Source organism: Argopecten irradians, chromosome 11 (genome assembly GCF_041381155.1).
Source record: "Argopecten irradians isolate NY chromosome 11, Ai_NY, whole genome shotgun sequence".
Lineage (NCBI taxonomy): Eukaryota > Metazoa > Mollusca > Bivalvia > Pectinida > Pectinidae > Argopecten > Argopecten irradians.
In genome coordinates, this window is record NC_091144.1 from 1,308,983 (window position 1) to 1,328,449 (window position 19,467).

The 19,467-nt window shown below is 31.0% G+C and overlaps 1 protein-coding gene across 1 annotated transcript; it reads left to right on the plus strand.

Annotated features, from left to right (window-relative positions):
• Positions 1-240: 240 nt before the first annotated feature.
• Positions 241-6,137, plus strand: LOC138334263 (allantoicase-like). Its single transcript, XM_069282899.1, has 5 exons — positions 241-411; positions 1,360-1,414; positions 2,100-2,149; positions 3,042-3,099; positions 3,925-6,137. The coding sequence occupies exons 1-5, from the start codon at positions 268-270 to the stop codon at positions 4,161-4,163; spliced, it is 546 nt and encodes a 181-aa protein (XP_069139000.1). The 5' UTR covers positions 241-267; the 3' UTR covers positions 4,164-6,137.
• The last annotated feature ends 13,330 nt before the right edge of the window (positions 6,138-19,467 follow it).

Consider the following 19,467-nt stretch of genomic DNA (forward strand, 5'->3'; position numbering starts at 1 on the left):
TCACGACTAAATAACCATGAATAACCACTAGATGTTCTCAAAATTCATTTAGTTTTAGTCTTCTAAACTAACACCATTATTGAAATGTTTTCTGTCCTGTAATGAACTGGACACTGAAGTCTATGATACATGTTTTAGTATGTAAATAATTCACTTGAAGGTTTGAGTGAGTTTGGATTTAGAAATAATAAAAGTGTTTTGTCAAGATTAAGTAAAACAGAACTTCATCTTTTTAAAAAATCTTCTATTAAAAAAGAAACATTATTGATGTTTCAGTTGATAGATCTGGTTGCCATGGAGAATGGTGGATTGTGTATTGGGTACAGTGATAGTCATTTTGGTCACGCTCGGAACCTGATCCAGCCTGGCCGTGCCGAGACAATGGCGGATGGCTGGGAAACCAAGCGACATGTATGTACATTGTATAGACACCTATACCATAACTAGTCTGTTCCAATAGTACAGCATAATAAAGATGTCTGTCTTCTAGCTCAGTTGCATTATTTTAAACTTAATAGAAGAATTTGAAAAGTTTCTGAAATTGTTGAGTTTGGTCGAAAATGTTTATATCACAAATGGCGTTCATTAAATTCATGTTGTTACAAGTAAAATCATGCAAAAGGTTTAAAAGGAACCAAAATGTTGGCATTGCATCTAAAAGATTAAATTTTGAATTTTTCTTTCCTGAGATCTCTGATTATCAAACACCATTGCTAATTGTAAGTGCATTTTCCATATTGTTTATACTGAATTTGACCCCTTTTGAGACCATGATTTCAGATGCCCAGGCATAAAGAAAGACCAAAATTGTGTTGGTTTGCAATAATTTTGTCTTAATAAGCACCTGTTCATTTATTTTTCTAACAATTTTTAAAACGCCCTGGGCACTTATTGGGTTGAATACTGTCAGTGTTATTTGATGTCTGCAGATAATGTCACTAGTGACTTCTACTTTCTGATATATATATGATTGTCTGTGTAATTATATATATATATAGGGCAAAGAAGTAATTGTAACAGTGTGGACAAAAGATTGTCGAATTTTCGTGGCGATCTGCCCCGATGTCAAGACACAAGAAGAACAAATAAAATTACATGTTAAGGACGGTCATGGACGTACACAAAAATATAAACAATGAACACATATAGAACATACAGATAAACTAAAGGGACAATATCAATGCGTATTGTCTGAATGATCCCTTCGGTCAGTTGCTATAATTAGTTGCGATCGGCGAAGGCTTATTTAGTTCATCTAAAGAAGGGCATGTCAAAATGGTGTGTAGTCAAAATTAGTTTTAAATTATTATTATATATAGTTACATATATATGAGATAACGTAGTACATGTGTTTTACAGCCCGAGAGACCGGCGATATTAACAGCAGATGCCCAGGGAATTCTTCATGTTCCAGGTAGTTATTAATGTCCACTACTAAGTTTTAATATTTACCTCTTATGCTGGAAAGTTTATTACCAGTGTAGCATGGTATTTTGAATCATGGTATATTGACCACGGGGTGACCCTGGGGTCAATATACCATTATGGTGAAATGACCCGGGGTCAAAATACCATTATGACACCCCACCACCCACCCACCCACCCCCCCCCCCCCCCCACCCCCATGGTAAAATGACACCACCACCCCCCACCCCCCTTCTAAAAGTTTCTATAACATTTGAAGACATGATTTTTTTCTTCTCATTGATAATAAACTCCAAATTGGGATTAAGTTAGACCAATGACTAGCAGGGGAAGGTGTTTTTTTGTTTTTTTTTTAAAGGGGGGGGGCAAAATACCATACTACACCGGTAACCTCTTTGCTTGGAAAGTTTAAATATTAACCTCTTTGGTTTGAAAGTTTAAATATTAACCTCTTTGGTTTGAAAGTCTAAATATTAACCTTTTTGGTTGGAAAGATGATCTTGCTAGGTATAGCCGGATATGTATACCTTTGATTTTGAGCTTTTTAACTTTTACAAATTTCATTTTTACCAGAAATTTGAATAATAGTGAAGATGTTTATTTGCTAGGAATCATGCAACAAACACAGCATTATTCTTTTCTAGTAAATTAAATGTTAGCCCTTTCTTTATAAGGTGACGATTGGTGTATATTCCGACTGGGCCACCCTGGAACTGTCACAAAGGTAAAGAAAACTTCCTAGCATGTTATATAATAATATCAAATATCATCATCTCAAAAACCTCATGCTATATACTGCTGTGCTTGCATATATATAAATAAATATGCTGGTAAACCACACCCCCTCTGTCTTTAGGTAGCAAGTTCAATCCCATATGAGGCAGTTGCCAGGTACTGACCACTGGTGGTGGTTACTCTCGGGGTTCTCTGGCTTTCCTCCACCTAGAAACCTGGCACATCCTTAACTTAAGCTGGTTGTTAAGTGTTAACCTGATCAAATAGAACTAATAAAACAATAGATAAAAATAGACCATGAGGCATTCTAATGATTCCTTTAATACATCTGACAAACTGAGAAATGTAATTCACCTAAAAGTACACCCTGGTATGTACATACAGATGTAATGGATTTGTTATAAGAATAAAATGTACTCTATTACATTCTTGATGGTAGATTTTATTGTAAAATTGTCTGTGTGTGAATCACATTATTTATATGATTTTTATTTAAATGTTTGATAAAATGATTTTGTACAAAAATTTTAAATATTTTAATTTTGAGAATTAAACATATAAGATTAATGTTTTATTGTTGTAATTTGAATCACTTAAAATATTTTGTGTTGTAACCATCTTAAAAAAATGAAGTTATCATCAGGAAATGGCTAGCTGAATCTACTCACAGCTGATGATCACCAACAAATATTTTGATGAATTCGAGGATAGCACAATTAATGTATTTGAATGAATCATCGATGTTCATCTGAAACCTAGTTTTATTTCGGTTGTAAATTCAGTTTTAAATATTTGACTGTTATCCAAGCTTGATGTCTACATTGAATTATTGAAAAGTCAATTCAATTTTATTTTCATCACATAATTTTTATTCATTTCAGATTGAGATTGATACAAACCATTTCAAAGGAAATTTTCCAGATTCTTGTCGCATTGAAGGTATGCAATCTGTCATGAGCTATTAAACGCATAACCCCTAAATAGTCAACATGGCATCACCCTTTGAATGAAAGTGCATGCCCATTGGTGTGAATTAGGTTAAAACCCTTTCATGCCCTAAGGTCATAGTGTAAATTGTCTGAATAAAGAAATATCATCTAATATCATGATGCCTCATTATAGAGAAATTTAAATATCTTTTAAACTAATTTTTGATTCCTTGCTATTAACTTGATCATATTGATTTATACCAGTGTCATCAAGGTGAACATCTGCCTTTATATCACTTAAACTTTGATACACTGCTGTACTTTTAAGGTGATACAGTTCAGTGTGATCATTGTAATTTATAGGGGCCAATTTTGTAAAGTAATTATCATTGATAAACCAGTATTATTCTGATCTGAAGCCTGGAGTCCAGCTGTTTTTATATCTGTTATCTGGTAAACTGTTGATAGTGTGTGGGGTATAATCTACTCTAAAAAATGCCAAAACTATTCTATATTATACAGAAAATGATTAAGGCTGTGATGGTTTCTTAAATACATGACTTTGGAAATGATTCAAATATATTTGTGAAATAATCAAAATTAATATTTCTAAAAGTAACTCATACTTTTAATTTTGTAGACTTACTACAGTAGATGAAATTATATTGTAAAAAATGATTATAAAAGTAATTTTTTATATTTTTTATGTCCTAAGGTATTTGTATGGCTACTATTTTGTTAAAAGACAAAATGAAAAAGATTGTATTGCTGAAGATGTGTGATTTTGTAACCATGACGACTGTGTGTGATGTTGTATTCATGATGACCATTACAGGATGCTGGGTTGGAGTTGACCATGAGGACAATCTGATAAAGAAGTACGATACACACACCTGGCAACCACTACTTCCTGTTAAGAAACTGTCTGCCCATAAACAGTTCCTGTATGATTCGGAGGAGTTGTTTAGCTGTGGAGTGATCTCCCATGTACGTCTCTCTATAGCACCAGATGGTGGTATCAGTAGAATGCGTCTGTGGGGTTACATTACAAATATACCCAATTCAAAGTTGTAGTGAATCATGTGTTGATCGGGTAAATTATACTGGTCTTGGTTGGTAAATTGTACTTCAAGCGCTTTTGACTAAAATGTACTTGTTTTCTAAATTGTAGTTAAGATCATCAAAAAAATATTGAAAACTGAAATGAAAATGTTTTAGAAAAAGGGATAAGGGAATGTATAACTTTATTCTTGATTAAAACGTAAAATTGCTTTAGATCTGTTTACATGTATTTCCGAACCTCAAGGAAAACCTCAAAAATCGAAGTGTTGTCTTCTTGAAATACATTGATCAATACTTTACAATCAATGTTGTAATTTTGATAACACATCTATAACAGAATAAGCACTGATGACAGTAAAAGTGTTGTTGACAATCATTTTACTGAAATCCCTAAATAGAGCTTACATGTTTAATTATATGTAAAATCCAGTATTACCCAGTTTACCTCACAGTTTATAACCAAAGTTATTATGAAGTTTTAGTTTTATTGCTCAAACCTGATCAGCTTGTGTTTACATATCAGTTTACTTATATATATTGCTTTTTTGTTTTCAAAGATACTGTACCTAAGATTGTGTGAATGTAAATATGTATAACACATTTTAGAATCATGAGCAAAAATATAAAATGAATTGTGTTTATTGTCAGTATGTCAAATTATTATATCTTAGAGGATTGTATTCATATTATATATATTACTTTTAAATATATACTGATAATATTAATAATTTTGCTAACGAAAAAGAGTACAAATATTCGAAAATGTTCAGTTCTTTCAAAAGCCAGAGAATATTTTTAGTTACGTTAAATATACAATTAATAATCAGAATAACACAATATCTGTTTGACAAAAATCAATGCATTTGCTACATCTGTATGCCCATGGATGATACAAATGATTATCTAAACTTAATCTTACAAGAACAAATAAATTAATTTATATACCAGACTGGATCAAATGGAAATAAGTACATCCATATGACAAAATGTAAAATAATACAACAGAATCACGTCTTTGGACAAATCGTTGAAATAATTTACCAAAATCACATCTTTGGATAAATCATTGAAATAATACACCAAAATCACATCTTTGGACAAATCAATGAAATTATACACCAAAGTCACGTCTTTGGATGAATCATTGAAATTATTTACCAAAATCACATCTTTGGACATATCAATGAAATGATACACCAAAATCACATCTTTGGACAAATCAATGGAATGATACACCAAAATCACGTCTTTGGACGAATCACTAAAATGATAAACCTGAATCACATCTTTCGACAAATCATTTTAATGATACACCAAAATCACAATTTTGGACAACTCATTGAAATAATACACCAAAATAATTTCCTCGGACAAATCAATAAAATATCAAGTCCTCAGACAAATCAGTGAAATATCACGTCCTTGGACAAATCAGTGAAATGATACACCAGAATCACGTCATGAGACAAATCATTGAAATAATACACCAAAATCACATCTTTGGACAAATCAATGAAATTATACTCCAAAGTCACGTCTTTGGATGAATCATTGAAATAATTTACCAAAATCATATCTTTTGACAAATCAATGAAATGATACACCAAAATCACATCCTTGGACAAATCAATGAAATGATACACCAAAATCACATCTTTGGATAAATCATTGAAATAATACACCAAAATCACATCTTTGGATAAATCATTGAAATAATACACCAAAATCACATCTTTGGATAAATCATTGAAATAATACACCAAAATCACATCTTTGGATAAATCATTGAAATAATACACCAAAATCACGTCTTTGGATAAATCATTGAAATAATACACCAAAATCACATCTTTGGATAAATCATTGAAATAATACACCAAAATCACATCTTTGGATAAATCATTGAAATAATACACCAAAATCACATCTTTGGATAAATCATTGAAATAATACACCAAAATCACATCTTTGGATAAATCATTGAAATAATACACCAAAATCACATCTTTGGATAATCTTTGAAATATACACAAAACACATCTTTGGATAAATCATTGAAATAATACACCAAAATCACATCTTTGGATAAATCATTGAAATAATACACCAAAATCACATCTTTGGATAAATCATTGAAATAATACACCAAAATCACATCTTTGGATAAATCATTGAAATAATACACCAAAATCACATCTTTGGATAAATCATTGAAATAATACACCAAAATCACATCTTTGGATAAATCATTGAAATAATACACCAAAATCAACATCTCTTTGGATAAAATCTTTGAAATAATACACCAAAATCACATCTTTGGATAAATCATTGAAATAATACACCAAAATCACATCTTTGGATAAATCATTGAAATAATACACCAAAATCACATCTTTGGATAAATCTTTGAAATAATACACCAAAATCACATCTTTGGATAAATCATTGAAATAATACACCAAAATCACATCTTTGGATAAATCATTGAAATAATACACCAAAATCACATCTTTGGATAAATCATTGAAATAATACACCAAAATCACATCTTTGGATAAATCATTGAAATAATACACCAAAATCACATCTTTGGATAAATCTTTGAAATAATACACCAAAATCACATCTTTGGATAAATCATTGAAATAATACACCAAAATCACATCTTTGGATAAATCATTGAAATAATACACCAAAATCACATCTTTGGATAAATCATTGAAATAATACACCAAAATCACATCTTTGGATAAATCATTGAAATAATACACCAAAATCACATCTTTGGATAAATCATTGAAATAATACACCAAAATCACATCTTTGGATAAATCATTTGAAATAATACACCAAAATCACATCTTTGGATAAATCATTGAAATAATACACCAAAATCACATCTTTGGATAAATCATTGAAATAATACACCAAAATCACATCTTTGGATAAATCATTGAAATAATACACCAAAATCACATCTTTGGATAAATCATTGAAATAATACACCAAAATCACATCTTTGGATAAATCATTGAAATAATACACCAAAATCACATCTTTGGATAAATCTTTGAAATAATACACCAAAATCACATCTTTGGATAAATCATTGAAATAATACACCAAAATCACATCTTTGGATAAATCATTGAAATAATACACCAAAATCACATCTTTGGATAAATCATTGAAATAATACACCAAAAATCACATCTTTGGATAAATCATTGAAATAATACACCAAAATCACATCTTTGGATAAATCATTGAAATAATACACCAAAATCACATCTTTGGATAAATCATTGAAATAATACACCAAAATCACATCTTTGGATAAATCATTGAAATAATACACCAAAATCACATCTTTGGATAAATCATTGAAATAATACACCAAAATCACATCTTTGGATAAATCATTGAAATAATACACCAAAATCACATCTTTGGATAAATCATTGAAATAATACACCAAAAATCACATCTTTGGATAAATCATTGAAATAATACACCAAAATCACATCTTTGGATAAATCATTGAAATAATACACCAAAATCACATCTTTGGATAAATCATTGAAATAATACACCAAAATCACATCTTTGGATAAATCATTGAAATAATACACCAAAATCACATCTTTGGATAAATCATTGAAATAATACACCAAAATCACATCTTTGGATAAATCATTGAAATAATACACCAAAATCACATCTTTGGATAAATCATTGAAATAATACACCAAAATCACATCTTTGGATAAATCATTGAAATAATACACCAAAATCACATCTTTGGATAAATCATTGAAATAATACACCAAAATCACATCTTTGGATAAATCATTGAAAATAATACACCAAAATCACATCTTTGGATAAATCATTGAAATAATACACCAAAATCACATCTTTGGATAAATCATTGAAATAATACACCAAAATCACATCTTTGGATAAATCTTGAATAATACACAAAATCACATCTTTGGATAAATCATTGAAATAATACACCAAAATCACATCTTTGGATAAATCATTGAAATAATACACCAAAATCACATCTTTGGATAAATCATTGAAATAATACACCAAAATCACATCTTTGGATAAATCATTGAAATAATACACCAAATCACATCTTTGGATAAATCATTGAAATAATACACCAAATCACATCTTTGATAAATCATTGAAATATACACCAAAATCACATCTTTGGATAAATCATTGAAATATACACAAATCACATCTTTGGATAAATCATTGAAATAATACACCAAAATCACATCTTTGGATAAATCATTGAAATAATACACCAAAATCACATCTTTGGATAAATCAATGAAATAATACACCAAAATCACATCTTTGGATAAATCAATGAAATAATACACCAAAACACATCCATTGAAATAATACACCAAAATCACATCTTTGGATAAATCATTGAAATAATACACCAAAATCACATCTTTGGATAAATCATTGAAATAATACACCAAAATCACATCTTTGGATAAATCATTGAAATAATACACCAAAATCACATCTTTGGATAAATCATTGAAATAATACACCAAAATCACATCTTTGGATAAATCATTGAAATAATACACCAAAATCACATCTTTGGATAAATCATTGAAATAATACACCAAAATCACATCTTTGGACAAATCAATGAAATAATACACCAAAATCACATCTTTGGATAAATCATTGAAATAATACACCAAAATCACATCTTTGGATAAATCATTGAAATAATACACCAAAATCACATCTTTGGATAAATCATTGAAATAATACACCAAAATCACATCTTTGGATAAATCATTGAAATAATACACCAAAATCACATCTTTGGATAATCATGAAATATACACCAAAATCACATCTTTGGATAAATCATTGAAATAATACACCAAAATCACATCTTTGGATAAATCATTGAAATAATACACCAAAATCACGTCTTTGGATAAATCATTGAAATAATACACCAAAATCACGTCTTTGGATAAATCATTGAAATAATACACCAAAATCACGTCTTTGGACAAATGAATGAAATGATAAACCAGATTCATGTCTTTTGACAAATCAAGAAATGATACACCAAAATCACGTCTTTGGACGAATCACTAAAATGATAAACCTGAATCACATCTTTCGACAAATCATTTTAATGATACACCAACATCACAATTTTGAACAACTCATTGAAATAATACACCAAAATCATTTCCTCGGACAAATCAATAAAATATCAAGTCCTCAGACAAATCAGTGAAATATCACGTCCTTGGACAAATCTGTGAAATGATACACCAGAATCACGTCCTGAGACAAATCAGTGAAATGATGTACCAAAATCACGTCTTTGGACAAAGAAGTGAAATAATAAAACAAATTTACGTCTTCGACAAATCAGTGAGATGATAAACCAGAATCACGTATTTGGACAAAGTAGTAAATCATTTGGGAAAAAAACACACTAAATATTGAGGTACCACACTAGACTCCGTGCAACGTACAAATGTAACCATGAACCTTCGTTTAGAGAACTGCAATGTATCACAAATAAACATACTAACACGAGAACTGCAATGTATCACAAATAAACATACTAACACGAGAACTGCAATGTATCACAAATAAACATACTAACACGAGATATTTCTGTTCTGTACATTGCATTCTATATGACAAGAGAGCAGCATCATATGATAACGTCAATTTCTGACATTGTTTGGTTCCATTTATTTTTAGCCAGGACTATTCATACAGATACATGTATTATGGGTTTAGTAAATTTATACTACAGAAATATATCGTTAAACTAGATATTAGGTTTCATACAGATACATGTATTATGGGTTTAGTTATTTTATACTATAACAAAAATATATCGTTTAACTAGTGTCAATGCATAGAGTCATTTGATTATATCGGGTTCTGTACTACTTTTTAATATGAATCCGCAATGTAGAAGGCACTTCTCCTCTCTGTAGGCTAATTGCTATCAAGATAATAACCAATTAAGTCAATATATATTTTAGAGATCTGCCTTTAATACCGGCAGTAATTATCTTTATATGCTTGTTTATTCTAATATTGATCATTAATTATTCAAAATTCCACAGCAGGTGTAACCGGTATTTTCCACCGGTAATTAATTTCCTGTACACACAAATAGCTAGCTCATGAATATCCATAAGACCTTAATGAGGGATGATACCTTATTATAATAGAACTTGTGATATAGCATGCATAATGAATAGGGGATTTAGAAGGATAATAATTATCTAGATTTGTATAGCTTTGCCTACTGATGGGTGTCTATAGATTGTTTTATTGTTTACGTGACCAATTTAATGATAGCTTTATTATGAGAAGTTGCTTTACTCTCGAGACGTGAATGTCCTTGTAGATAGTAATTAGTAATACACCCTAGTGGTGGTACTTTGTATCTCTCTCAGTAAGCGGTCCCATGTGTTTGTACCTTTCCTGGTTTTATAAATTGACTTATCTGATCTTTGTTGATAAATATAAAATATAGATTGGATATTTTATCGAGTTTTATATTACCTTTTTTTAACTTGCATAATGTGTTCGTATTGTGTATAGTTCGAATTCATAGTTATTACACGATTATACCCAGTTTCATTTCTAATTTAGCGAAATGTTTTCTGACGTAAACTTATTTTCTGTATTGTGCAATTGTCTAAAAAACATAATAAGTTATCAAACTATGAAGACATGAACATCAACATTTCAGTAAAACATTGTTATGAGGAGCACGCTTACAACGAATTCGTGATACAATAATACCTTCCAGTCTCTCTCAAGTTTTCTATAAATTGTTTAAAATATATGAATAATACCTAAGTGACGTCCTTGGTCAACAGAGATAACCTTATGTTGACTGTGTAGTACTGTGTAGTATAATTTGCTATTGTATTATGATGTTAGAGTGGATACTATGATTTACCAGTCATCCATTTCCCTGACGATAAAGTTTCCATGCAGTAAATGCTGATATGACGAGGTAGGACGGCTGTTCATTGATCTATCCTTTGTTAACATATCTTTTGTCTTTTCCACCATGATTTATTATACATTGTATGTATCTGATATTAATTGTTTAAGCTTAATGCGGTTGTTATAACAACTTATATTTTCGTCCAAGTGTTCAGTGTTTAGTGAATTCCAATTACCCATTCCTACTGAATTATCTAATGATCTGAGCAATATATTGATATGTTGAGATTTATTATTTACTCATACTTATGTATTGTTATGTGCATTCCTTTTTTTTTTGTTTCTACTGATCAATAATGACTGCCCTATAGGTTTGATAGTCAGATTTGGTCCGGACGGTAACCGTTAATCACCCCACAGATCTAACTATTATATAGATCATATTTTAAGCAAGTATTTTATATATATATACATGTATATAGCGATTCTAGAACATCTATATAAAATTTATATTTTCTAAAATGGGCCATTTTATTATTATCATTTTTGTGTTGCCTCAAATGCCAATCACATCAGTCTTTAAACTCTGTTTATCTATGTTTGTGAAAATAAAATCACCTTTATGTTATGCATACTTACAAAGACACTGATCTCAATTCTAAGAAATCGTACGGTTTGTAAAACTGAGCAGACGACTGTTTTATTGAAAAGTATTGCTTTATTTACATTGTGTGCTGTATTCGTGCTAGTGAAGCCTAAATGACATACTGTAAGTAATAATTGCCATGTCCCTTAAGTTAACTGGCATAGATTGGTTAACGGGAAGCTTATAACTAGGAGTTAATTGAAACGTATTGTTGTTTTACGTTGTGTGCCGTATTTGTACTAGTAAAGCCTAAATGACATAAGTAACAATTATGCCATTAGTTAACGGGAAGCTTACAAAATGAATCAGTATATCGGACTAGAATTACACGAACACTTATAATTCAGTTTTACTATTTGGTATAGTCATGTAGCATGTACATTTGCTAAATTTTATTCGACACAAACTAGAAACACATACATTAACATCTTCGCTAGCCAAGGACTCTGATTACGTTACACGAACCCTTGGTTAGCGAAGATGATACATTGAGAGTATTGATCAAATGCTGTTTTACTAATATTCAATTAATGCATCATATATATGTAGTTGTGCCTTGTGAGCCTTAAGGTGAAGAAATCGAAGGTATATAGGACTGTGTTGTACTTACCCATGTTTTATGTGTTAGTATTGTAACTCTATTGCTCGGTATTTGGTTTGAATTCTTTACTATATCCAAACTAATAACTGTTTTGTATTTCTAGATGAGACATAATTTCTAGAAGAAACATATTTTATAATGTTGAACTAATATTCTTTGATTCTGGTATTTTTTATAGGTTTATCTATATGTATGTCATAATATGCCAGTATGCCATCATTTCATCAATAAAATATACTTCACAATGACTCGATCATTACTTATTTATTGCATTAAGAACTGATATGACGTTATCCATGCTACTCCAATGTTATGTATAACCATCCAGTTATGTACCTAAAACATCTTGAGGTTCCCAGATACGTTCAGCAGATTCACGCTGGTTAATTGAATCGTCTTCCATAAAACTGGCATTAATATGTCGACCGACAAACAGGCACTCATCACAAAAAGAAATATATTTGGTATTGCAACTTAAATGAGCAAAGTATATATAAAAAGGACGCTTTTCACTCTTTAACAAATCTTGGAACATTAAAACATAAACAACGAAAGCTCGTTTTGAGATCATATAAATTGAAATTTACCTAAACACTAGATGTTATTTGACTTTCCGAGAACATAAATATAACAAAAGTTTGCCGTCAGCTCAGATGTTCAGATGACGTTTGGTATAGAAACTAGACATTGTATAAGTTGTGTTAACACTATACGGAGTAAACGTACTTAGATTAGCAGTAATGTCTATTTCCATAGGGTATTTGTACAGTTATAGTGTTACTATAAACACATAGATTAGCGATACTTTCTATTTTAGCGGATTTCGCGTCGTTGGACATGATGCACTAAACATAATTATCATTTTTATTATATGTCGTTTTGATATCTAATACTAAATTTATGTGAATTGATACTTGGTTAATTTGAATTGATCATCGCGCATGCATGTTCAAAATCAACATTTCCACCAATTTGATTTTAAGCATAATACAATTTCCTTTCTGTATTTGTTACGCTATGTGTAATTCACTTCCTTTATGGCGCGAGTGCATGTCTCTGGTATATGTCCTGATGGTGTGAAAATAGCTCAGCGGATATAGTACAAATGTTCCATGTACTCTAGCATGTGCTTTTCTATCAGCAACTGATGAAAATAATTGAAGCTTACGTAAATAATAATTATTGTGTTTATGGTAGTAATGTGTTTGTTTTATCCGCCTATAACATTGCGTCTACAGGGGCACACTGCAATTTGTTCTGTATGGCAAACTGATAGCTTCTACAGCAGCCATAGTGATAGGGTTTGTCACGCCTTTCTAACCCTATAAAAACACAGCACTGTCAAAGTTTTCACGCAAAGAAAACAATTTCCGTCCCTCGTCACGGCTCATTTGGCGAAAGAGAGAATATCACGACCATAAAGTATAACATTTTAACGTTTATTTATGCATCATTTATGCTGATTTTCTACCGAGAACAGAGAACGATTCCAAATGATGGCTTAAACATATGTTTAAGATATTTTGTAAAAGATTACCCGAGGAAATGTACAGAACAAACTTTTTTGTCGTTTAGATAAGGAATCCTGTGTTTTGCTATCAATCATTTCCAAAATGGTCCAGTTATTCTCGATAGCTTACAGATTACTCTTGGCTCATTTTTTACACTTATAATACCGAGCCGTTTTAGTATAAACATCACCACGCTTATCGGTCACTTTTGCCTGGTAATAAAAAAGAAACGTACATGTACAGGTGCTGTACTGAGACCGATGGAAAACTAAGGTTTTTGGCATCTGTAAAAATAACCGTTTTCAGACTCTTGTAAAAACAATCCCAAACTCCTTAGATAAGCAATGAACTTTTTGGCCATCAATCACCTTAAAAATACTCGCAAATCATCCAAACCGAGACCAGAGGGTGATGAAAACGGCCTAAGTATGACTTTATAATGGCAGTTGATGACTTCAAGCGATGCCGTGGTGAATTTATCTTTCTGCACCCTCATCGAATATTAAAAGTGCATTTACTAAACCATTTGGAAAGGAAATAAGTATGATTTGTAAATCATTTTGCCATGGTTGTATTGTGTGGTCAATTGTTTTTGTACTAGCCTCTAGACGGTATCTGCTTACCGGCCTGGCCTTTAATTCTCATCATTACAATCCTCTGATGATACACCATTGATCTCTATAGCATACCTCCCTTATTTCTACTGACATTCAATCCCCGCTAATTCGACGGAAATCCACTTGTGTTGCTCGTTTTGAGACATTAATTTTTCATTAAGGTGATTCCTTTTAAATGTGAGCGTGACGTCAGATTTCGCCGGTTGTTTGGTTTTGCAGAAGTGATAGCAATTTGATGTGGAGAATTTCTTCACAGGGACGTGTGTTTACGATAATTTATAAACGTGTTAGAGCGAATGTATGTAACAAGACCAAACTACAAATTGGGTTAAAATTCATTTTATTCATTGATACATGTACAATACAATAAAAAAATAACATAAATTTTATGCTGAGGAGGAAATAGGTACTAGTCTACATAGTCTTTTTTTCAATTTGAACCAATTTTATCTTAAAAAATAATTGAAGAAGGATCGAACAACAGGCATAGCCTATATGGGTTCTCTCCCTATATGAGTTCTCTACAGAGTCCTTTTCGTCACATAATAAACATGGCGTGTGGTTTGTACAGTGTAACAGGTAGTGAATCTTCTATTACACACAACAACACAATGGACTATCAACAAGATTCGTTCTACAGAAGTGAAATTTTAAGGAGCTAAATTCGAGTCGTGGACATCAATGATGATATTTGACCATATCTAAACCCAGTATTACATTACTCAGTAAGCACCCTCTATGTATACATTCTATGCTATTCGCCTTTGAGTATGATGATTGTAGGAAAATCAGAGTGAAAGTGAAGTCAAAGCGTTATATCGAATGATATGTATTTGTATTCATAAAGATTTTTGTAAATTTTCATTTAAACGTAAGAATGTTATTATTTTTTGACCATGACATAGTGCCTTTGTTTAAAAAAGTAAGTTAAAACCATGAATATCTTCGTCGTATTCCTTTAATAATACAACAAAGATGTTTTTGATGAAATATAGAATTTGATTCTAACGTTCGATTACTATCACTACAACAGCATTTGTTGTTCAGTAACAGTCTACATCTAATATGTTTAATTTTGTATTAAACTTGTATTATTATATTCCTGATCATTTTGTTACATTCATATTATGTTTCTCTTGGATTGCTATTGATTGTTTGAATCTAATGTTTTAATCATTCCGTAGTGATATAGTAGAACTTGGTTGATACGAACTCGGATAATACGACAACCCGGCTTAATACGAAGTACTTTGCCGGTCCAGGCAGAATTCCTCTTTATCTTTATTTTAAAAAAACTCGGAAAATTCGAATTCGGAAAACTCGAAAAACTCGTTTAATACGAAGTAAATGTTTGGTCCGAGTGACAAATATTCTATATAAAATGTTCGTATAGTACGAAATGAGATTTTTTATGAGTAATAGATCGCCAAAAATGCCGGAAAAAATCTGCCGTTTAACGTACGACACTTTAAAAGCGGCTTTCAACTACATAAACATGGAAATATATGTTGGAAGTTTAGCAATTATCCTTAGTTATATTGTATCAATAATCATCAGTGTATAATTTGTTGCAATTTTATTTAATCAATATTTTGGATATACTTCAGTTTTATAGTTACATGTATAACTTATAAATTGAAATTGGTTACCGGTATATTAAATATTAAAATACTGTTCAATCTATGTTCACACAATTCCATCGTCTTTTTCCTTGGCTTATATTGAAATCTGAATAATTTTGAAAATATTTTCCATTTCCACAAGGACTTCAATATAAGCGGTTTCCACAGTAAATATACGATTTTGACATCTTCCTTCCTTACGACAAGGCACTAGTACATGTGTGTATACTAATTAAGTGAAGAGATTGACAGTTGACTTGAGAACTCGCTTAATTCGAACACTCGGATAACTCGAAGTTTTCTTGTGGCCCCTTCGAGTTCGTATTAACCGAGTTTTAATTAGATTTCTCTGGTACGAATGTGTTGTATTTGTTATTTTTTATATTTTAAGTCTTATATACTAACAAAATATATGGTTTCATAAATAATGGTTTGTATCACTTTCAACTCATATGAGATACAATACACTATAAAAATGTCCAATGACAAACCTTCCTGTTTTTGTGTGAAATGGGATCCATCAGTTAAACAAAACATAAAAGATCCTACCTGTAAATGATTGACATTAGTCTAACAGAATATTGACCTACAAGTCATATAACACAACTGTGAACCAAAGGAGACATTCTCATGCCATTTGAGAACGTACATAGTGAAAGGTATTGTTAATGTTTATGAAAGTCATAGCAAAAGGGCACAAGACTTATTTTATTTTCACTATACCGATTATCCTTATTTGAAGAAAACATTATTTGTATTAAGAATTACTAGAATGCCTACTTATACGGACATCAAGTATAAGGTTAACTTAACGTCATTAGCAATAGAATATATTTCTGTTATATAGAGTATTGAAATTATATCAAGGTAATGTATCCATTTTATACCTCCGTTTTAAGACCATTTAGGTCACATAAATTCTTGAAGTTGCCATTAATGTGTATTTGAGGAAAGAGAAAACTAACTCATTACCTCCCTTTGTTTCTTTAAAACTATCATGTTTGAAATAGATGATAAACTCTGTCGTGTGCTACTAATAAGGGTAAACTGGTAATGACATCGTCTTCTTTATATACATATTAAGGCATCAACTCTCCAATGTTGAGAATGCTCTTAAGTGGTCTGGTCTGAAATTTATTGTTGATTCCAAGGGTCCACATTGGTAAAAGATAAACAAAACAGAGACAATTTGTGAAGCGTTTTGAGGAGTTTGATAATGGTACCAGTAAGTACATATGTACATGTTTATATCTAATACAAATTTAATTTCATTTTTGATTAATAGCATTGACCATTTGAAAAGAAAACAAAAACAATTTGTGAAATGATGACAATTTTATTCTTCACCTTAAAAGTTTAACCTGAAATGAATAAGACAGTAATGCTTATTCTTAGTATATAAAATGTATGTATTTAGTAATGGAAACGTTAACATACTACGGTTGTATAGTAAGACAAGTTTTATAAAATAAATGAATTATATCACAACACTATACATAGTAATAGTATGCTGCTAGTATTGTAGGAAAACAATAAAATGTCTCAGGAGGAGACTTAGATAGGCCACGTCTGATATATATTTCTTTTGGCATTTTAATTTCTTTTTGTCATTATATGGAAATTGAAAACGAGCAAATAAATTTGCCGAATGTCAATTACTGACTGAATATATCAAGTAAACAAAACAAAACAACTCAAACATAAACTCATTGTGTAGATCCTTGATTACGATTTCTTTTACGTCAAACCAAAACAAAGCTAGATATGTTCAAAATATCAGATATTCAAATTCTATTTTCATACAAAAAAGTTTCAAACTGCTTTTTCTTGTAGATAATACTTTACTTTCCATTAGTACTAAAATAAGCGTGTTTTAGCAGTTCTTTGAGACATTCCCACCACCTTATGTAACGAACCGTGACGTGTAGTGTTAACAGCAAACCACTAATTTGTCCTGGTAACATTGGACAAATTAACACATCTGATTAGTGAGGGCACCTGCCGGGGTGAACCTGATAAGGAATATGTTCCCAACATCTCTCACATCGTACCACCCACCAGTCTCTGGAATTCCAGTTAGCAACTTTTGCAATGATGCTGAAAAATGTATTCTCGTTTTCATCATTCTACAAGCAATTTATTTGCAGAGCTCTAAACATGAGTTTCACACATCAGATAAAAATACAATTTATTAGATAAAGATACAATTTATTGAAAGCGAGAGACTTTACACGTTAGACTGGAGATGACCCGAATCATTTCTACACGACGAAATGTATGTTTTTGCAATCTGTAATGGCCGCCTGACTTTACGGAGCACCTGTCCATAGTCACACTGGCTTTGGATGTTCAGACGGGGACTTATCGTTCCAGAAAATATCGAAAAAGCGAAGTTTTATGACACTGATAAGATTAGTGGTATGTTATTTCCATGGTGACTGTTGAATGCTTAGTAACAGGATCTGAACCCAAAGTCGTTAGATAAATGCTTAACCCGAGCTAAAGGTCCGTTCCTTTCAACTCCCGGTTTTTAGCGAATAAATGATATGAAAAATGAGTCAACATCTTATCATTTAGCTTAAATATCAAAGACATTTAATGTCTACTTATGATCGGTTGTTGTAATTCTAGATGCGTTGATTGCTGAAAATACTAATACTACGCAACAATATGTAATTTCCTAATTTCAATCTACATACATTATATTTCTAAGTATTTGGCAATACGAACAATTGCTAATGTGTATTCTTTATTTCCCCTTCTTTGTAAGGATATTGAGGTATGGATTGTGTAATGAGATCACTATTGTTTCTCAGTAAAAAAGAATGAACAGTGTCGTCTTATTCGTTAACTGGGTAGGGAAACAATTACGCCAAATTTATTTTGAGCATTTATAATTTAAACGCTGTGATTCTTTAAAGGAGGCAATCGACATAGTTCATTATCCTATCCGTGTACATATTCAGAAACGTTATTGAAGCACATCCGTAATTCATTTCAGATATTATTTTCTAATGTTTAAGTGGTAATTGGACTGATTTTTCTTACATTTATTTCAATGCTTTGCATATTTGCAAATGGCCATTGAATAGGATGAAATGAAGTGCGAGTCTACTGTATTTATTTACTTTTTATTTGTTTTGTACAGTGTATCCACACGGGCAATATATTCTGAACAAATCTTGACTTTAAATTGACTTTAAATTCATCCGAAGACATTATGCCTTTGTATAGCTATTTTTAATTGTTCTTTATATTTAATTTGCGATATACTTTTGAATGTTGTTCAAGTGAATTACACACATCAATATTTTTTTTCTAAT

Bases quoted from the DNA above. Each gene is read 5' to 3' on its own strand.
- LOC138334263 (XM_069282899.1), top strand. From the start codon at position 268: ATGTTTCAGTTGATAGATCTGGTTGCCATGGAGAATGGTGGATTGTGT. The intron at 412-1,359 runs GTATGTACATTG...TGTGTTTTACAG, and splicing joins GCTGGGAAACCAAGCGACAT to CCCGAGAGACCGGCGATATT. The intron at 1,415-2,099 runs GTAGTTATTAAT...TTTCTTTATAAG, and splicing joins GGGAATTCTTCATGTTCCAG to GTGACGATTGGTGTATATTC.